This window comes from Amia ocellicauda, chromosome 2 (genome assembly GCF_036373705.1).
Source record: "Amia ocellicauda isolate fAmiCal2 chromosome 2, fAmiCal2.hap1, whole genome shotgun sequence".
NCBI classification, from domain to species: domain Eukaryota; kingdom Metazoa; phylum Chordata; class Actinopteri; order Amiiformes; family Amiidae; genus Amia; species Amia ocellicauda.
In genome coordinates this window covers 10116704-10139159 of record NC_089851.1, presented here as the reverse complement: position 1 = coordinate 10139159, position 22456 = coordinate 10116704, and the positions used below count along the sequence as shown (strand labels likewise).

Genomic DNA, 22456 nt, shown 5'->3' with positions numbered 1-22456 from the left:
GGATAATGCACCATGTCACAAAGGTCGAATCATTTCAAATTGGTTTCTTGAACATGACAATGAGTTCACTGTACTAAACTGGCCCCCACAGTCACCAGATCTCAACCCAATAGAGCATCTTTGGGATGTGGTGGAACGGGAGCTTCGTGCCCTGGATGTGCATCCCACAAATCTCCATCAACTGCAAGATGCTATCCTATCAATATGGGCCAACATTTCTAAAGAATGCTTTCAGCACCTTGTTGAATCACTGCCACGTAGAATTAAGGCAGTTCTGAAGGTGAAAGGGGGTCAAACACAGTATTAGTATGGTGTTCCTAATAATCCTTTAGGTGAGTGTATGTGATAGCATATCTTTAACATTTTATTGATATAAATTGAATGAACAAAATGCAAATTCAGTAAAATCTTATTCTATTTATAGCATTCTTGTCCAAGAGTATTTAATATTAAGGAGCTCTCACTTTTAATAAATTTTACCGGGTGATGCAAAAGCTTATTTTCCTGAATAGAAGATGTTACTGTCAGGTGTCAGTTTCATGTTATATACACATCATATGGACATTACAAATAGCCTAATGAATAAAAAATAATAATTCATAAAAATGTTCATGTTTGTTTTGTGTGTTTTTTCCAGTTTTAAAATGGAAAAGAATATCATACGGTAGCTTTAAGTATGAAAAAGGACAATTATATATAGGCGTACACATATCGATCAGCAAAATCTTGAAATCCATTCTAGAAAGCAGAACTACACTGAAACTAATTGTTGCACATTTTAGTGACTTTAGTAGCTAACAAATCACAACGTCACTTTCTCAGATTCATTCCAATTTATTAATTATATTTTACAAATGTTTGGATTTAATTACTTAATTCAACACAATGTCAACTAATATATAACAATACATTTTAAATCAATGTCCTTATATCTCATATACATGTCATTCAATCTGTTCTAGTGAAATTATATAATATTGCTTCTTATGATTTCTGGGCTTAAATTCCTAACAGTAACTGATAGTCTTTGAACTACCAAATACAAAATAAAATACAGATTGGCAAATTATACTGAATGCTATTATATTGCATCCAAGAAAATAGAAAAGTGTAGATGTCTGTAATTATACATGCTGTTAAAATGTCCAAAGATTTTACTTTTTTTTAAGCTTTTGTTGGTTTACATTTCAAAGTCATATTTAATTCAGTTATAGACAGGTGGTGTGCTAAACAAAGTTATTATACAAACCACATAGATCACCAGTATTTCCTTATTGAAAAAAACAGAAAAACACACACACGGCCACTTTGCTACTTTGCCTCTCAATCAGTTCACAATGGGCAGTTTCAATGCTCCCTCGACAGTTTGTCTTAATGTCAAATACATTACACACTGACAGTAAACAGAAAATGCACATTGGCAAAATAAAAATAAAATACAAAAATAAAATGATTAGGAGTCATTTTAAAATTTAGAATCAGAACTAGAACTCTGTATACTCATTTTGTTTCTGAGTCTCACTGTTGCTCAAGAAGATGTCCACTGTCTGAGATGCTCCCTGTCTGGCTTCCTGAACCACCGATGCTAAAAAAGATACTGTTGCATTTGGGTCCAGTAATTTAACAACGGGAACATCCACTTTTCTTTCCTGAAAGATGCGGTTCTGTAGAGTCATTGCTAACATGGAGTCGATGCCTAATGTAGAAAGTGCTGTGTCATCTCTTAAATCATCAATATCTGCATTGCTTACTTCACAGAGCAGAGACCTAACATACTCATCGACCGAGGAGATGGAGGTGGTCTGTTCAGCCTGAGATTCGATTACTTTTTGATTACTAACTTTGACCATGTCTTTCACCACAGGGTACAACCGTATTTTTAGTGAGGTGTTTTGAGAATAAATATGATTGGATAAATTGTTGAAGTTAAATTTGCACACAACCTGCTGGGGATTATTGATCATCAGACACTGTTTAAGACCTTCAAGAATCTCTGTCAGCGCCATGAGCATCATTCCCTTTGCCTCAAGAAATCGTTGCAAATGCTCCTTGTTCAGAAGGAGCCCCAGATTCAAAGCCCCCCAATTAATGGACTGCCCAGCAAGCCCAAGGTTTCTACGGTAATGGCAAAACAAATCCAGAAATGAATTTGCTGCTGCATAGTTTGTTTGCGCAGAATTTCCAATAAAAGACGCAATAGATGAGAAGCAAACAAAGTAGTCTAGTTTACAGTTCCTAGTTGCGTAATGCAGGTTCAAGGCACCATTAACTTTAGGTTTCAGGACTTTCTCAAAGTGTGATCTGTCTAGAGTTTGAATTAACCCATCATGTAAAACGACTGCACTGTGGAAAACCCCTCTGATGGGAAAAGAAGGAAATGTCTGACCAATAACATGGATTGCTTTCATAACATGCTCAGGAACTGAAATGTCACACTGCAAGCTAATAACAGAGGCTCCAGCATCTTCCTGTAGATTATTAATCTCCAGCTGCATCTCAGGTGAAGGAGCACGTCTAGAAAGAATGACAATGCAGCCCCCTCCTCGCACAGCAATGAACTTCACTGTCTCAAACCCCAAACCTGAGAGCCCTCCTGTCACTATATACACAGCATGTTTGTGGAAAAGCTGTTTCTCTGTCTCCAGTAGTGGAATGTCAGAAAGCTTGCCTTGTGATGTCTTGTCCAGCACAATTACAGGTATGGTCTTGGAGCTGAAATACGACTCAGACTCTTCAAGAGGCAGAAAGTCAAAACTTCCAAATGTTGGACATTGGAAGATGGTACTTTGGAGATCTAGAGATCTCTTGTCCAAGTGCATTGATTTAATCCAGTGATAGATTTGTTTTTTCTGTTTCTTGAGATAAGCCTTTTGGAAAACATTGGCTACTTGAAGGGTCTGAATGCAGGCATTTTCATTTTGAAATAAGTTTTGAGAGAGTGCCAGTCGCAACTGGCTGTCACACACTACAATTATATGTTTGGCACTGGAAACACTGCATGCTTTTGCAACTGAGGATGCATCAAATGGAGGCAAAAGAACAAATGCATCACACTTATTTACATTGGTTGAAGCAACCCATCCTGATTGATTTGCAGCAAGTATCAGAACCCTCTGCAGACATGACTCTGATACAGTGGAGATAATACCCAACTTTTTCTCTTGATTAATTTTGGGTAATGCTCGATTTATGATTTCCCAGGCCAGTATAAAGAAGGATAGGCAAGGAACATCCATTAGAATGGGCACCTTCGTTGCATTATAACATATGGCTTCAGGAATTCTGACCTTGGATAATGCTGTAATAGGGTAACATGCAACAATGGGATCTCCAACTTTCAACTTCTTGACATTACAGTCCACAGTTGTAACTGTACCACTAAAGTCAAGTGCTAAAAGTTTGTGGCTTTCGGATGCATGTTTACTCCAATATATTGTCTGACCGTATTTCAAAGCAGACAGGCTGACAGGAAAGTAATCTGATGAATGAACACATATTTTGTTAATCTGAACCTCTACTGTTTGTGTCATAGCATGCTTCTCAGCGTCAGAGGAAGGACTTGCACACAAGCTTGTCATGCTGTATGGATCAGCAGTTTGCAGGGTGAAACATACTGAATCTGAAGGCAGAGCTTTACTCTGAGTGCTGCCTGTGTTTTTTGGGGGAGTACGTGTCATTTCATTTTTGTAGACCTGACCTTTGCTCATGGTAATTTCTGGATATATGTGGAAGTTGTATGAATTAACAATTTGAGCCAACATGATTATATTCTCACTGGTTACAGAATCAATATCAATCCACTGAAAAGAAAGACTTGGAATTTCTGCAGCACATGCCTTTGTCAGGCCAGAGAGCACAAACCCTGGACTAATGTGATCAACCACTTTCTCTGACGATCGGTAGGTGATAGTCCTGATGACACATGAGGAGTTTTCCTCCCTTAGTTTGTTGACAATCAGACAGTAAACCTCACAACAGCTGAGCAAGTGCTCCAGAACCTTCTCAGTTTTCAAATCAGAGAGGTTTTGAATCCCCCACAAGAACAAAACCTCTTCATAATCCCTGTCAACCTTTAATTTGGAAAATAATTCATGAACCTCATGGGTTAACATTTTCTCAGAATCTTTGTAAAAAATGTATTCAGACTTTGGGTGTAGATGCTGCTGTAGGGCTTTGGCTAGTCCTAACTGGTCTGCAAAGACTAAGAATTTGGGTTTACGACCACGGTTTAAATCCTCTGACAATGTCTTTAATTCATTGTGAAAAAAGAACTCTTCAACCACAGATAAACTGTTTCCTACATATTTAATCCTTACATTGGTAAGCTCCACTAAAACAAGGCCTTCTTTGCTTGCCATGCAGCCACACACCTCAAAGTACTCTGGTGTATCTTTGGTTCTTCTCAAATAAAGCACCATTTCCTCCTTTAATGGCCCTGAGACTGTCAAACTACCCATGGCCGAAGGAAACCTGTCTCCTCCAATCAATGCTTCTGGTTCTACAAGACCTACCACCTGCATAAAATAATCCAGCACAACAGGATGAATGCAATAGTCATGCAATTGGCTCCGAATTTCTTCTGGGACCTTAACAGTAGTCACAGCTTCGATTAATTCTTTTCCAAAGTGGACATCTCCAACTTGTTTGAAAACTGAGGTGTGCTGGAACCCTGCCTGACAAAGTTTTACATAGAGCTCTTCTGATTGTATGAGCGAAGTACATCTCTTGTACACAGAGTCCAGTAAGATATAGTATCCTTCAGGTGCATTTTCGTTTCTACACTCAACAGTTCCAGATGCATAAGTTGCTAAAGGAGACGTTATTTTAAATAAAGTCTCATTCTCTGCTGGTTCAAGCTGCACTTTCAATTTTGGCGACTTCTGGTTTACAATGAATGGGCTCTGGAAACGAATTGTTAGTTGCAATGAGTTGAGAGGCACCCTTGGTCTCATACTGGCCATGACAGATGACAATGCCAAGTCAACATAAAAGGCAGCAGGGAGTATGACTACACCATGGCTTTTATGTTCGTAAATATAAGCTACTGTATCAGATGAAAGGTTGCAGCTGAATTCTTTACTGTTTATGCTTGTTTGGCGTAGGACAGGGTGATAAGATCCTGATACACTTTCATTGTCTTGCTCTTCTGTTTCAACATTTAGCTCTGTCATGAGACAGTCAAATTGATACTTTGGGAAAGGAGTTGGCACTGTATCATGTCCAGAGTAAATTTGCTCCCAGTTGATTTTAAAGCCCAATGCAAAGAGATCTGACACAACAGTAAGCAGTGATTTATGGTCTCCATCTGGCTGTACAGATGGCAGGACCCTAGTGTCATTCCCTAGAGATTCCATTATATTTCTTTGCAGTGACATTCTTGGACCTATTTCTACAAATACTACATTCTTCTCCTCTTTGGCTGTAGCTTTCACTGCCTGCTGAAATTCAACAGGTTTTCGAACATTTCTGGCCCAGTATTCACCTGTTATAAAATCCCCTGAGGAACACACCTTCCCTGTTACTGTGGAAAATAACTCCACTTCCATTTCTTTCTGTTCTAAGAGACCTATGCTTTGTTCTAGCGTGTTCAAAATGGGATCCATCATGTGGCTGTGGTATGCAGTTGGGACATCCAAAACATGGAGGAACAAATTCTTGGTTTGGAATGAGGTTTTCAGTATCTGATGTAGACTTTCTATAGCATCTGCATCCCCTGAGAAGGTACATGAATGAGGGCTGTTAAAGGCAGCAAGGCAAAGTTTTCCTGAATAGTCAGGGAGCAACTTTAAAACCTCTGGCACTGCTATATTGCTCACAACAAGCATTTTCCCTCCAGTCACCTTAGCCTGCAAAGTACTACGGAAGAAAATTACTTTAACTGCGTCCTCAAGGGAAAGTAATCCTGAACAATGGGCCGCAGCAATCTCTCCCACAGAGTGCCCAAGTATTGCATCTGGTTTGATACCCCAGTGCTTTAACAGGCTGGCAATAGCAACTTGAATGGCAAAGAGGAGCGGCTGGACAACATCTGGTTTAGAAAAATCATCGTTATCATAATCATTCTCTAACTTTTCTAAGAGGTTCATGGGTTTGAAATTCTTGAAAATGTTTTCTACCTCTTTCACCTTTTCTCTGAAAACATGCTCCTCTTTTAACAGTTGCTTGCACATGCCTCTGTAGCTCACCCCATTCCCACAAAACACAAAAACTAGTCGGGGATCTGCTTTTGATGGAACAATCTTTTTCTTTGTTGCAGAATTAAGTTGCTCAGTTAAATTACTGAGAGAAGATGCAACAAAGGCTTTTCTGTATTTGAGTCTTGAGTGACTTCTCCTACATGCAGATGTATAGGACAGATTTGGAAGGTTCACTCTGTTGTCTTTGCTGATTCTTTGGACTGTGTCTTCCAACATCATTTTCAAAGACTTTTCTGAGGCTGCAGACAGCACAAATAATTTAGGAGAATTGTGAACCTCTGCCTTAACAGCATGGTTTTGTCTGTACTGTCTCACAACAGCATGTGCATTGGTGCCTCCAAACCCAAAGTTATTGATACCTGCAGCCCTTCCCAGTGGCCCACTATTTTCCCACTTCACTGCTGTGGTGGGCACTCTGAGGTTCAGGACTTTGGCATCGATGCTTGCATTGTCTTCAGAATAAAACAGTGAGGGGACAATGGTTTCATGGTGCATCATCAACAGTACCTTGATGAGCCCTGCTACGCCTGCTGCAGCCTCAGTGTGCCCAATGTTACCTTTCACAGAGCCGATGCAAAGAGCTGGTGATCCTTGGGGTCGGGCTTTGGCAATGATGCTGGAGATGCTGCCTGCTTCTGCAGGATCCCCTACAGGGGTTCCTGTCCCATGAGCCTCTACATATTGGATATGTGAAGGGTCAATCTGTGCACAGTAAATGGTTTTCAGCAGCTCTTCCTGCTGGATGACGGAGGGCTTGGTGATTGGAGTGACTGTGCGGCCATCTTGATTAATGGCAGTGCTGCTTATGATGCCCCACACATGGTCAAAATCCTTCTGAGCCTGTTTACAGAGGAGGTGAATCACTTTGTGTATGTGTCCATTACTCTTTTTAAAGATAAATACATTAAAATTACATCTGAAAAAAGGTGCTTGGAATATTTGTCAGCTTAAATCAGCATTTCTTTATATACAATGTATGCAGATCTTACAGTATAAATAACTGACCAGAACAATATTAGTTTTACTTACAAAAGTTGTTTCTTTTATATTTAAATATGCATTAAAAACATTATGCAACCTATCATAAGAGTATTTTCAACTGAGTCCCCCATATACACTCACCTAAAGGATTATTAGGAACACCATACTAATACTGTGTTTGACCCCCTTTCGCCTTCAGAACTGCCTTAATTCTACGTGGCATTGATTCAACAAGGTGCTGAAAGCATTCTTTAGAAATGTTGGCCCATATTGATAGGATAGCATCTTGCAGTTGATGGAGATTTGTGGGATGCACATCCAGGGCACGAAGCTCCCGTTCCACCACATCCCAAAGATGCTCTATTGGGTTGAGATCTGGTGACTGTGGGGGCCAGTTTAGTACAGTGAACTCATTGTCATGTTCAAGAAACCAATTTGAAATGATTCGACCTTTGTGACATGGTGCATTATCCTGCTGGAAGTAGCCATCAGAGGATGGGTACATGGTGGTCATAAAGGGATGGACATGGTCAGAAACAATGCTCAGGTAGGCCGTGGCATTTAAACGATGCCCAATTGGCACTAAGGGGCCTAAAGTGTGCCAAGAAAACATCCCCCACACCATTACACCACCACCACCAGCCTGCACAGTGGTAACAAGGCATGATGGATCCATGTTCTCATTCTGTTTATGCCAAATTCTGACTCTACCATCTGAATGTCTCAACAGAAATCGAGACTCATCAGACCAGGCAACATTTTTCCAGTCTTCAACTGTCCAATTTTGGTGAGCTTGTGCAAATTGTAGCCTCTTTTTCCTATTTGTAGTGGAGATGAGTGGTACCCGGTGGGGTCTTCTGCTGTTGTAGCCCATCCGCCTCAAGGTTGTACGTGTTGTGGCTTCACAAATGCTTTGCTGCATACCTCGGTTGTAACGAGTGGTTATTTCAGTCAAAGTTGCTCTTCTATCAGCTTGAATCAGTCGGCCCATTCTCCTCTGACCTCTAGCATCAACAAGGCATTTTCGCCCACAGGACTGCCGCATACTGGATGTTTTTCCCTTTTCACACCATTCTTTGTAAACCCTAGAAATGGTTGTGCGTGAAAATCCCAGTAACTGAGCAGATTGTGAAATACTCAGACCAGCCCGTCTGGCACCAACAACCATGCCACGCTCAAAATTGCTTAAATCACCTTTCTTTCCCATTCAGACATTCAGTTTGGAGTTCAGGAGATTGTCTTGACCAGGACCACACCCCTAAATGCATTGAAGCAACTGCCATGTGATTGGTTGGTTAGATAATTGCATTAATGAGAAATTGAACAGGTGTTCCTAATAATCCTTTAGGTGAGTGTATATCTCAATTATTAAAAAATCAAGATTTTTGTTTTCTTTACAAAACAATTGCATGATTGCAATTTCATAAACGAGATGTATGTCCCTAAAACACTACTTCATTCATACTAACATTCATTTTCTAACTTGATTATTCAGCACATAGCTGCATACAACAGTAGATTTTAAACATTAATTAAACTTAAATGTAATTTGTTGTAAACTTTACCTTTCCCAGTGGCTTAAGTAGGACAACCCCACAGCCTTCCCCTCTTCCATAACCATCTGCTTTTCTGGAGAAGGGTTTGCTGGTGCCATCAGGCGAGATAATTTTGGCTTTGCTGAGAGCGACAAAAACTCGAGGCTCAATGATGCAATTGACACCTCCACAAATTGCCATTTCACAGTCCCCTGGAAATACACAGCAATATATATTAAATGTATGTTATCGGGGAAAGTATACATACCCCAATATGAATGCATCTACTATATTTTTATTATAAATAAGTGCAAATCTTTTTTTTTGCAAAAGTTTAGTGTTTGTGGATAAGGTAAAAACACATCACAAACAGTTATATGTTATTTCATGTTATTTCATAAAAAATGCTATTGAATAATAGAATAATAGCCAGGAATATATTGACAAATATATTTAATTTAATTGAATTAGGTGCAAGTGTGACTGAGGTTTATATTTATGGAGGGTGATTTTAACACTTCCTAAGGCCCTAAGTTACCAACATTTTTAAATTCCCTTGAGCCGTGAATACCTGCCAGGTACAATAATATCTTTAACAGGAACATGCAGAGACACTGTGGGTGGAAGTCACTAAAAAAAAGGAACACTGTTCGTCAGCTAGTATTAATACAGTGGGTTAAAGTGTACAGCTCTCATGCTGGTTTTGCAGGAACGTGCTAGAAAGGGAGTTGTACATGTGTGAGAACAATAGACGGATTATCATTTGACGTTACACGTGTGTCATCAGTGAGTGCATGCACAATCCAGTTGTAAAACATTCGGTATTCTGCCTTTGAATATAGTGTCAGCTCACCTTGAGCCAATCAAAAAATGAAAATAAAATGAAAATGGGCCCTATTAATGAAAGTGTCGATTTAAAAAACCCTTATTATGGATTAAGAATGGTTTAGAAACTGTTTGTGATTAATCAAATGTGGATTTCGTCTTTCCTGACAACTGAGTGATGTCATGGCATGTCAAATAGTGACCGTTTTCCACAATCTGACAAATCCTAAAAATAAAATGAGTTTGCATGTCATTGCCTATACAAGTAGTGATTCATCAAACATTTCAGGTGCAAAAAGTTAACACCATGCAGCTTTTCTTAACACAAACAAAACATGGACAGGGCTGTGTCATTGACAGAAAATGGGAGTGCAAATGCATTTTCAATTGTAGCCCTATCAGCATATTACCTCAGCGACTGGACCTACCAAGTTCCTCATCCACCCCCCAACCTCTCCTCACAGGCGTACCCCAAGGCTCCGTCCTGGGCCCCCTCCTGTTCTCTCTCTACACCCGCTCCCTGAGTCCCCTCATCGCACATCCTCGCATCTCTTCCTGTTTATCTGTTATCTCCGCCTGGATGCACTCGCACCACCTCAAGCTCAACCTCTCCAAATCGGATCTCCTGTTTTTCCCCCACTCTTCCTCACCTTCTGCTGATCTCTCCATCTCAAGCCCCTTGGAATCCATGCAAAAAGTTTGTTTGATTCAGAACTAATACAGGGCAATGTCTGCAGAGCTTGACTGAACAATTACACTAAGGACTGCAAAATATCATATGAAGTTAATATAGTTTTGGAAAAGATAATACAAAATAAAGCTATTTACAGTTTGTAAATGTTGAATACTGTTGTTTACATATCAGTCAAATAAAGAGTGTTGTTACCTTGTCGTATGGCCTGGCAGGCAGTGTGAAGAGCAACAAGGGAGGAGGAGCAGGCGCTGTCTAAGGCATAGGAGGGCCCAGTGAAGTTGAAGGTGTAGGAGATCCTGTTGGCTGTGATGCTCATTGCTGTCCCTGTGCCTGTGTAGTGGTTGATTGTGCTGGGACTGTTGTTTATCATACCTAAATAATCTCTGTTCATGAGACCTGCAAGAAAATTGTATTTATGGGAAATTAACAAGCTTAGTGAATAGGCCTATATTAATCCATCCTTTAGAACAGTGGAAAGTAACCTAAATTAATCAGTGGGCTGCAAGTCTGGCTGTCAAATAACATACCCCTTTTACCACAATCAAAAGCCTCAAATGCTACATTTTAATTTAAAAAGAGCAATATAATGCAGTTATATATATATATCAACAATGTATTAAGAGATTAATGCATTGATACAAAATAAAAAGCAGTTGTCATAAATATACTACTTTATTTATTTATTTATTTATTTATTATTTTGGAGGGTGATGGTTAGGTGGTCATGGGGTGCAAGCCTACCACTGCCTTAGAGTATGCTGAGTATACTGGATTTCTATCTCTTATTAGTGGCTTCACTACTCTGAGGCCATATGATGAGGCAGTTTTGTTTGAATTCTATGTGCTAGATATTCGTATGGTTTGCATATGGCACAGAGGTATGTGCGAGGCGCAAATGACTATCATGCAAAAATGCACATTTGCATGGCACAATCCATTCTGCGCCGTTCACCCTTTAATTGTATGCAAGGCACAAAATGGGTTGAGTGGCTGATAGTATGTGTGATTCCCGCTATATTCGTAGCACACACAGAAAACAGGTTTGCGATGCACAAAATAACACTTTGAAAAGGATGGCATTAACTCTGTGCATAGCACTATTTCAGTGGACAACTCCTGGACAACAACATTTCAGCAGACAGTCAACAATGGGAAGTGTGGGGCTGGCTCTGGTTTTATATATGGTTGTATATGTGCTGCACCAGAACAAGTTCCAAACACTCTTTTTTGACTGAATGGCATATTCATACATACATACTTACATAGGAAACACAGTTAGTAGCATCCAGCCTGTCCGTGCATATTTCAACAGTAATGCTGCACTGTACACTTGGCAACAGTAACCCTGACATAGGTGAAGATGCACTTATCATAGAGTCATAGGACATACACACACACATATTTTACTATTTCCTAATTTATACATTTATTTGTGACTAATTACAGTAATTGAGTCATATACAACTAATCAGTACAGGGTATAATTATTTTTTGCTGTGTTTTTTCCCCTTTTCTAAATTATATATATATATATATACAGTGAGGGAAAAAAGTATTTGATCCCCTGCTGATATTGTGCATTTGCCAACTGACAAAGAAATGATCAGTCTATAATTTTAATGGTAGGTGTATTTTAACAGTGAGAGACAGAATAACAACAAAAAAATCCAGAAAAACGCATTTCAAAAAAGTTATAAATTGATTTGCATGTTAATGAGAGAAATAAGTACTTTTTTCCCTCACTGTATATATATATATATATATATATATATATATATATATATATATATATATATATATATATATATTTAAGTTAAACGGTATCAGAGTAGAACGAACAATTATAAGGCGATCGATAAGGCTTTTACACAACTTCTCTTAATTACAACTGTGTTTCAATAACATGGTTCAGGGACTGTGAATTCTTAGCAGATGTATGACATTGCAAGGAAAATTCACTGATTGATATCCAGTTAGAGTGGATCATTAATTGAATTCAGCCAAACAAAATTAATAAAATTATTATTATTATTATTATTAATAATAATAATAATAATAATAATAATAATAATAATAATAGGGCATCCAAATATGCACTGAATTTAAAAACGCTTAAGTAAAATAAATAAATAAATCATCCATTAGCTTTGTCAGAAGCACACTGTAAGCACTATTTTCAAAAGATAAAAATAAACAGATTAAGCTAATGAATAGCTTACTTATGTAAATCACCAAGGATATTGTGGCTACACAGCACTGCAGTAATGAACATAATTGCATTATGTTTGATTCTGTAATGACCTACATACAGTGAGGGGAAAAAAGTGTTTGATCCCCTGCTGATTTTGTACGTTTGCCCACTGACAAAGAAATGATCAGTCTATAATTTTAATGGTAGGTGTATTTTAACAGTGAGAGACAGAATAACAGCAAAAAAATCCAGAAAAACGCATTTCAAAAAAGTTATAAATTGATTTGCATTTTAATGAGGGAAATAAGTATTTGATCCCCTATCAATCAACAAGATTTCTGGCTCCCAGGTGTCTTTTATACAGGTAATGAGCTGAGATTAGGAGCACTCTCTTAAAGGGAGTGCTCATAATCTCAGCTCGTTACCTGTATAAAAGACACCTGTCCACAGAAGCAATCAATCAATCAGATTCCAAACTCTCCACCATGGCCAAGACCAAAGAGCTGTCCAAGGATGTCAGGGACAAGATTGTAGACCTACACAAGGCTGGAATGGGCTACAAGACCATTGCCAAGCAGCTTGGTGAGAAGGTGACAACAGTTGGTGCGATTATTCGCAAATGGAAGAAACACAAAATAACTGTCAGTCTCCCTTGGTCTGGGGCTCCATGCAAGATCTCACCTCGTGGAGTTTCAATGATCATGAGAACAGTGAGGAATCAGCCCAGATCTACACGGGAGGATCTTGTTAATGATCTCAAGGCAGCTGGGACCATAGTCACCAAGAAAACAATTGGTAACACACTACGCCGTGAAGGATTGAAATCCTGCAGCGCCCGCAAGGTCCCCCTGCTCAAGAAAGCCAACGAACATCTGAATGATTCAGAGGACAACTGGGTGAAAGTGGTCTCAGATGAGACCAAAATCAAGCTCTTTGGCATCAACTCAACTCGCCGTGTTTGGAGGAGGAGGAATGACCCCAAGAACACCATCCCCACCGTCAAACATGGAGGTGGAAACATTATGCTTTGGGGGTGTTTTTCTGCTAAGGGGACAGGACAACTGCACTGCATCAAAGGGACGATGGACGGGCCCATGTACCATCAAATCTTGGGTGAGAACCTCCTTCCCTCAGCCAGGGCATTGAAAATGGGTCGTGGATGGGTATTCCAGCATGACAATGACCCAAAACACACAGCCAAGGCAACAAAGGAGTGGCTCAAGAAGAAGCACATTAAGGTCCTGGAGTGGCCTAGCCAGTCTCCAGACCTTAATCCCATAGAAAATCTGTGGAGGGAGCTGTAGGTTCGAGTTACCAAACGTCAGCCTCGAAACCTTAATGACTTGGAGAGGATCTGCAAAGAGGAGTGGGATAAAATCCCTCCTGAGATGTGTGCAAACCTGGTGGCCAACTACAAGAAACGTCTGACCTCTGTGATTGCCAACAAGGGTTTTGCCACCAAGTACTAAGTCCAAGGGGTCAAATACTTATTTCACTCATTAACATGCAAATCAATTTATAACTTTTTTGAAATGCGTTTTTCTGGATTTTTTTGTTGTTATTCTGTCTCTCACTGTTAAAATACACCTACCATTAAAATTATAGACTGATCATTTCTTTGTCAGTGGGCAAACGTACAAAATCAGCAGGGGATCAAATACTTTTTCCCCCACTGTACATACAGACAATTATGGGTATTGTGTAATATTTATTAGTACTACGTCCACAATATTGTGTTTGTACTGCAATACTACCTCGTTGTATGCCCTGTCAGGAGAATGGCATAGAGGTGTACACTATTTTACTAAAGAGGTGTGCATTAGGGATGTGTCCAGACTCAAATGTACTGCACAGTCTGGACTGATGCCAGATATACACAACGTGAGCCCCCCTACATGGATGTGTGTGTGTGTGTGTGTGTGTGTGTGTGTGATGTAAGATTGAAGTGCACATGTAATTGCTAAAGCCATTCTCTCATATACACTCACCTAAAGGATTATTAGGAACACCTGTTCAATTTCTCATTAATGCAATTTTCTAATCAACCAATCACATGGCAGTTGCTTCAATGCATTTAGGGGTGTTGTCCTGGTCAAGACAATCTCCTGAACTCCAAACTGAATGTCTGAATGGGAAAGAAAGGTGATTTAAGCAATTTTGAGCGTGGCATGGTTGTTGGTGCCAGACGGGCCGGTCTGAGTATTTCACAATCTGCTCAGTTACTGGGATTTTCACGCACAACCATTTCTAGGGTTTACAAAGAATGGTGTGAAAAGGGAAAAACATCCAGTATGCGGCAGTCCTGTGGGCGAAAATGCCTTGTTGATGCTAGAGGTCAGAGGAGAATGGGCCGACTGATTCAAGCTGATAGAAGAGCAACTTTGACTGAAATAACCACTCGTTACAACCGAGGTATGCAGCAAAGCATTTGTGAAGCCACAACACGTACAACCTTGAGGCGGATGGGCTACAACAGCAGAAGACCCCACCGGGTACCACTCATCTCCACTACAAATAGGAAAAACAGGCTACAATTTGCACAAGCTCACCAAAATTGGACAGTCTCGATTTCTGTTGAGACATTCAGATGGTAGAGTCAGAATTTGGCGTAAACAGAATGAGAACATGGATCCATCATGCCTTGTTACCACTGTGCAGGCTGGTGGTGGTGGTGTAATGGTGTGGGGGATGTTTTCTTGGCACACTTTAGGCCCCTTAGTGCCAATCGGGCATCGTTTAAATGCCACGGCCTACCTGAGCATTGTTTCTGACCATGTTCATCCCTTTATGACCACCATGTACCCATCCTCTGATGGCTACTTCCAGCAGGATAATGCACCATGTCACAAAGGTCGAATCATTTCAAATTGGTTTCTTGAACATGACAATGAGTTCACTGTACTAAACTGGCCCCCACAGTCACCAGATCTCAACCCAATAGAGCATCTTTGGGATGTGGTGGAACGGGAGCTTCGTGCCCTGGATGTGCATCCCACAAATCTCCATCAACTGCAAGATGCTATCCTATCAATATGGGCCAACATTTCTAAAGAATGCTTTCAGCACCTTGTTGAATCAATGCCACGTAGAATTAAGGCAGTTCTGAAGGCGAAAGGGGGTCAAACACAGTATTAGTATGGCGTTCCTAATAATCCTTTAGGTGAGTGTATATGAATGTACAAATAATAGAATGCTTAAAACGTAACAAACGAGTGCAGAAACATGGCACCCACCTCTGTCCAGCACACTGCCTTCATTCATCCACCTGCAGAGTCCTGTTCCTTTAATACTGTGACCCTATTAGCATATGGTAATGATTCTATAATTGATAATATGAGATGCAAATGTATTTTTTAGACGACATTAAACATGAGCATAGTGCAATCGAATTTGATTTGCGTAAAAGCCCTAATTAGAGTGAATATACAAATGAGCATTATTTGCAGCGCGCATTTATCCAATAAATGCTCAAAGCTGCTCAAACTGTGGGAATAACACTGGAATGGTGAAGGTGGGTTTGCGTGGCTCAAACAGATTTGCACGACACAGGAAAAAAGCCAATGTCGCGCAAAGATTTGCACCATGTTTGAATATCTCTCACAAGTCACATTTATCTTGCGCAGCACACATTTTGCGCAGAAATTGCGAAGTTTGAATATTGGGCCCTATGAGTCTAGCAGTGAGTGTATCAGTCAGCCACAGAAGTGGGATAGAGAACAATATAATAGTTATTGGGCAAAAAGTATAGGAGCCTAATTTTTGTGCATATAGTATATTAGCTTATTATTTTACCACTTTACATGGTTTGTGTGTGTATGTTTGTCAGTGTCTCTGTGTTGGTCCTTCACTGTGCGTGTGTACTGGTGCTGTAGCAGGAGATATAGTTGAGCATAAACATGACTTACTGGTGGGAATATACTGGTGGGTATGTTATTCTATATTAAAACACTGCCATTTGCAACTATTAGTTGTCAGTTGTCAATACTTTGTCATATTGCTTTGTACCTTCAAGGTACTGCTGAGTGTAAATACATGTAATGAACATTAGTATTGATTGCATTTCATTATGTTGTATTTAGGAGTTCAAAATTTTAAATTCTGTTTATCTGTACTGCTGAACACTGTCTTGGATCTCTAAAAAAAACAAAAATGTATTCTTTGTTGTTGTTTTTTAAGATCAGGAATCAAGTTCATACCATCGAAGTATATTTGAGGACAGTATCATAAAAGTATACTAAAAGTGTTAATTTTGAATAATAGTTCATATGAAGCATACTTAGTGTACTTTAATAGAATTTAATAATATATATTTTTTTAAGAGTAGGTTATACCAAATCGCCTCAACTCTTTGTGTAAAGAAGTGCCTCCGGTTTTCAATCTTGGATTTTCCTAAACTTACTTTGCACTTGTAACGATAGGTTGCTGATTCAACCCCGGTTATCTGAGTAAGAGGATACTACCGAAAGGGGGATGGGACATTATCATGGGAATAAAGTGACAGGGAACCAGCAGGGACCCGAACACCAGCAATCAGCACACAGGAGCAGGGCCACAAGGACATGCTCTCCTGAATGAGGACAAACTGAAAAGGGGGGGCAGGAGCAACAGAGACCTGCACACCACCACAGGAGTGGGTCAAAGTTCACACTCATAATGGAATGAAAACAATCAAATAAGGGAGGCAGGGGTCAGCAGGCACCAGCACAGCCCTAGTCAATAACATCAGGAGCAGGGCTGTCAGGCCAGGCTGTACTGGAAAATACAGTAACAACTGAAAGTGGATGGGCAGGGAGTGTGGGCTCTGAGTCGTCATCTTTTGGTATGATCAGGAAAGGACCTCCTTTTGTAGCAGGGATCAAGCGGGAGTCCAGGGACTCACTGAGGCCTTGTGATCCGCCGTTCCCAGGATTTCAATAATGTGTAAGATAGAACTAATGTAATGATAGATACATTAAATCACCATCAACATTAAATTAAGAAAATGAGATACATACCAATGTAAACCCCTGTTCTGGTTCCACTGGCCTTCTCCATTGGCATCCCAGCATCCTCCAGTGCTCTGAAGGTACACTCCAAGAGAAGCATCTGTTGAGGGTCCATGGAACCAGCCTCGGCTTCACTAATGCCAAAGAACTTGTGGTCAAATGCGTTCAACCTGGAACATGGGAACAAGTCAACAAACATTTTAGTGAAAATATTATAGAAAAAAATATGTACTTAATTGAACTTCAAATACATTAAAATACCAGTATACGTGAGAGCCTGTTTATATGAGCATTTCAGGAAGATCTACCACAATACACACAATACATACCAGATATATAAGATTAAGTTATTGTGAGAATTTCTAGTATTGATCACCAACTATATTGGACTTATCCAGATTAATGAATGTTGTCTTATACAATAACTGTGTGTATCTGCCTTTCTTTCTGTGTCTTGAGAAGTCTGTAGCAGACAGAGACACTCAGTTCTGAAAACATGCCTTGACACTTTCATGGTTACATTGATAACAGTTAGAAAAAAGATTAAACACACGCACATCTAAATATCTTATCTAAATAGCCAATGATTAAGAGGTTTTTAGCAACATTCTGATCTACCAGAGATCCATATCCTGAAGAATTTCTGTGGTAGATCGAAACATTGCTAAAAACCTGTGAAGCATGGGCTAAATAAATACTTTTTATTTTATGGAGCTGTAGTAAGTGTGCAGGTATTTTTTATTTTTTATTCTACATTGATAACAAACCTTCCTGCTGTCTCTGAGAGTTGTCTGCAAGGTCACGGAAGTGGTGAGGTGGAAATGTACTAATTTATTTTGCTCGGGGCTCAGAACCATTGCTGGGATCCTCTGCATCTCCTCTATCTCTGTATTATTTTATTACCATTATGTAATAAACATCATATTGATTCACTGTGAACCTGTGGATTCCTTACACTATGATATGAATAGTTCATTAATAGCCTCCCTTACCCATCAATAAAAGCAGCTCTGGCAGTCCGGGATTTCCCAGGCTTGTTGTCATCAGGATCATACCAGGCAGCGCTGTTGAACCTCTCATTGGGAATCTCCACAGCACAGTTCTTTCCTTCCAAGAGGACTTTCCAGAAATTGTCTATTCCTTCACCTTAAAATAACAAAATGAGTTTGAAAAAAATTATAATAATTACATTTGATAGTAACTACATTTGTATTACACAGTATAGTTAACACATGATTTATCTTTCATGAATACATTGAACTCTACAAATTACAAATAAGATAGTTTTAACACTGGTATATGTGTTCCTGTATTTGAAAGATAAATGTCGATTTATGCATTGGTGGATGAGGTGTGGAGTCTGTGGGGAGGGGTTGTCAGAAAATTTTGAACCAAAACCTGACAGTCCATTCAGGTAACTAAGATCTTTATATGGAAATAACACTTTCCCAGGAAATATCAAGGCAAACCTGTCAGGTGTGTAATTTGAATGTAATTTCACACATTCCAAAATTTCTACGCTGACTTTGATCTGCACCACATTAGGAATCCATTCTCCTCCATCTGTTTTTGCCAATTTTTTAAACATATGTGAAGGAGCTGAAATCATCTTTTCTTCACATTGAACAGCACTCCTCCATCACTTTAAACAACCAAAAAAACAATCCACTAAATGACTATTGCACTATGCACAAACCATTTTCCCAGTAACCACATACCGCTAAGCCTGTTACAAATGCAAATTTGTTATATTTCTGTCATTTAAGAAAATACTATTGTATTGTTTACAATGCAAGAGAAAAGACATGTACATGTTCTTACCTGATTTTATAAGGAAATATTCACCGATCAGCCATAACATTATGACCACCTGCCTAATATTGTGTAGGTCCCCCTTTTGCCGCCAAAACAGCCCTGACGCGTCAAGGCATGGACTCCACTAGATCTCTGAAGGTGTGCTGTGATATCTGGCACCAAGACTTTAGCAGCAGATCATTTAAGTCATGTAAGTTGCGAGGTGGGGCCTCCATGGATAGGACTTGTTTGTCCAATACATCCCACAGATGCTCGATTGGATTGAGATCTGGGGAATTTGGAGGCCAAGTCAACACCTTGAACTCGTGATTCATCAGACCAGGCCACCTTCTTCCATTGCTCCGTGGTCCAGTTCTGATGTTCACGTGCCCATTGTAGGTGCTTTCGACAGTGGACAGGGCTCAGCATGGGCATCCTGACTGGTCTGCGGCTACGCAGCCCCATACGCAACAAACTGTGATGCACTGTGTGTTCTGACACCTTTCTATCAGAACCAGCATTCACTTTTTCAGCAATTTGAGCTACAGTAGCTCATCTGTTGGATCGGACCACACGGGCCAGCCTTCGCTCCCCACATGCATCAATGAGCCTTTGCCGCCCATGACCCTGTTGCCGGTTCACCACTTTTTCTTCCTTGGACCACTTTTGATAGGTACTGACCACTGCAGACCGGGAACACCCCACAAGAGCTGCAGTTTTGGAGATGCTCTGACCCAGTCGTCTAGCCATCACAATTTGGCCCTTGTCAAAGTTGCTCAGATCCTTACGCTTGCCCATTTTTCCTGCTTCTAACACATCAACTTTGAGGACAAAATGTTCACTTGCTGACTAATATATCCCACCCACTGACAGGTGCCATGATAATGAGATTATCAGTGTTATTCACTTCACCAGTCAGTGGTCATAATGTTATGGCTGATCAGTGTAAGCCATCGCATACAGGGCGCACACTGTGTGACATGGGGCATATTTTAATCTTGGAAAATGACAACGGTTGCGTGAAAGTATGTCTTGGAAAGACAAGCGATGTGTATTGAAAGGGGGAGTCGGTAATAATGTATCCGTAAAAAGTAAACATGAAATGTATATCTACCATTTTACTCCTTGCCCTTAATTTGTTTAGAATAGACTGACATGTACCTATACAAAATCCTGTTATCTGTAATAGTGTTCCTGAGCGTTTTTTACTGTGAATAACATGTATCCCTGTTAGATAATGTTATGGTCTAGTGGGAGGGGTGTACCAATTATATAAAAGGGTTCAGTTTTCCAGGAGCAGGAGATTGTTAGAAGTCAGAGCGAGTGGATGGGCTCTGGGAGGATCTGCTTAAAAAAAAAGAAATTCTAGCTTGTTTTGTTTGTATTTCCACTCTCAATATATTGAGTGTGTATTTATTTTGTTATTCAAGTTATTATTTTTGTTTTGTTTTATTTTGCCATTTTTCTTGTTTTGTTCCTGTGTACCTGTAGTCTGAGTCTTGCTGACATAAAACATCTTAGATTTCCTGACATTTGTGCTCCAGTTGCCCCTTCAGTAATAAGACACAAGGCTCCACGTTTACAACATTTAAATTATAAATTATGTGTGTGTATAAAAGTATGGTTATGAATTGCATCTTTGATTCATGATTTGTATTTACTTATGGAGAGCAGTACTGTATAACTCACATTGTAAGTTGCCCTGAATAAGAAATACAATAATAATAATAATCATCATAATAATCTTAATCATAATAATAACAACAACCCTGTTAAAAACTGGGGGTGGTATTGCTGAGTTGCTGCATTTTGCATTCAACACATTATGATGTAAACTAAATGTCTTAGTTTGTATCAACTCATATTGTATATCACAGATAGAAAAGTTTTACTATCTTATTTTTGATTGGTGAAATGACTAAAGCATAGGTTAATTATCAACAATAAGTACAGTATGCATATTCATTTTTGAACAGTATTTTATTTTCTTACCTAGCTGATATTAGAGCTAGAAAATAATGCAGATGTTAACTTCTGAATTGCAAGAAGCACTGAACAATTGTATGATAGAATATTCAAGACAGGATTCTGTACCATTTACTCATTAAATTACATAGCACTTTCAAATACATAGGATTACCAATGTTATTTTCATTCCAATACATTAATTGATTTGTATCTAAAACACAATGTCTTTACTAATATTCAAAACTCATTACAGACATATTTAATGTAATGATGCTTTAGTGCTTACCTCCTGGAAAATTGCATCCAATGCCTACTACTGCAATATCACCAGTATCTTCCATTTTTATTTCATCACATAACAGAACCTAAAATAATTTAGTCAGTCAGTTTTCCTCTTTGAATATAAAAAAATACAGAAGAGAAGAATTAACAAAGAAACAGAAGAATTAGCAATCAGCAGATACAATCAGACTAAAATGTCAATCTTGCATTCTGAGTGGGACCTGTTAGCAACTGAATCACTGACATCCCAGGGTCACATCTTAATTAACGAGAAACAATAATACGTTATTGATGTTTTCCAACTAATTACAGTGGTGTAGCTATCAGCTCAATGTAGTGCAGCTACTGCAGTGTTCTCATTCCAGGTATATCTTACTCTGTGACATATGAAAGAATATGCCACTACCATTGTAATACATTTCTCCAAACCATGGGTAATGAAGGTAGAAGTACATTTTTTTTTTTTTTGATCATGACCTGAAATTTAATAATTGTCTAATTTTGCACTGTGAAAGACAAAATTTATACACAGTGGTCTAACAAATAAAATATATAAAAAAATGTTTCTCCTCATGTTAATATCATGAATAAGATTGATGCCAATGAAGTGGCATGCATACATATATGTGTGTGTGTGTGTGTGTGTGTGTGTGTGTGTGTGTGTGTGTATATATATATCCTTGAAAAAAAATGAATTCATTACCTTCATACCTTCATAGCATAGGGTACAATGTTTTGTAACAGGACACAGACAACTCATCCCACCACACAATGTTATTAATTTACTGTTATGGGCAACACAGGATGCTACTATACCCTGCTGCCTACTTTTGGATTTTCATCAAACCATCTGTAGTTTACAACAATACATGAGTTGTGTGAATTCTGGGCCTCTGGATGAAATAAAACAATGAAATGAAGTGTGCCAAGGAGTCACGAGCTGGCAAGTCATTGGTCCTGAACCTCATAGAGTATTTGTGGATCGTACAATATTTATTATAAAC

The 22456-nt window shown here is 39.2% G+C and overlaps 1 protein-coding gene across 1 annotated transcript; it reads right to left on the bottom strand.

Annotated features, from left to right (window-relative positions):
• Positions 1–928: 928 nt before the first annotated feature.
• Positions 929–21557, bottom strand: LOC136764059 (mycocerosic acid synthase-like polyketide synthase). Its single transcript, XM_066717890.1, has 6 exons — positions 21457–21557; positions 18401–18554; positions 17418–17578; positions 10425–10628; positions 8744–8925; positions 929–7037 (listed from the first exon to the last, which is right to left on the bottom strand). Exons 1-6 carry the CDS (start codon positions 21509–21511, stop codon positions 1485–1487), a joined length of 6309 nt encoding a protein of 2102 aa, XP_066573987.1. The 5' UTR covers positions 21512–21557; the 3' UTR covers positions 929–1484.
• Positions 21558–22456: the final 899 nt, after the last annotated feature.

What these genes read in the sequence shown, in the direction of transcription:
- LOC136764059 (XM_066717890.1), bottom strand. Translation starts at nt 21,511, where the DNA reads ATGGAAGATACTGGTGATATTGCAGTAGTAGGCATTGGATGCAATTTT. An exon ending in AGAGCTGCTTTTATTGATGG is followed by an intron (nt 17,579 to 18,400) that starts GTAAGGGAGGCT and finishes CCCATGTTCCAG; the next exon opens with GTTGAACGCATTTGACCACA. An exon ending in CTGCCAGGCCATACGACAAG is followed by an intron (nt 8,926 to 10,424) that starts GTAACAACACTC and finishes GTGTATTTCCAG; the next exon opens with GGGACTGTGAAATGGCAATT.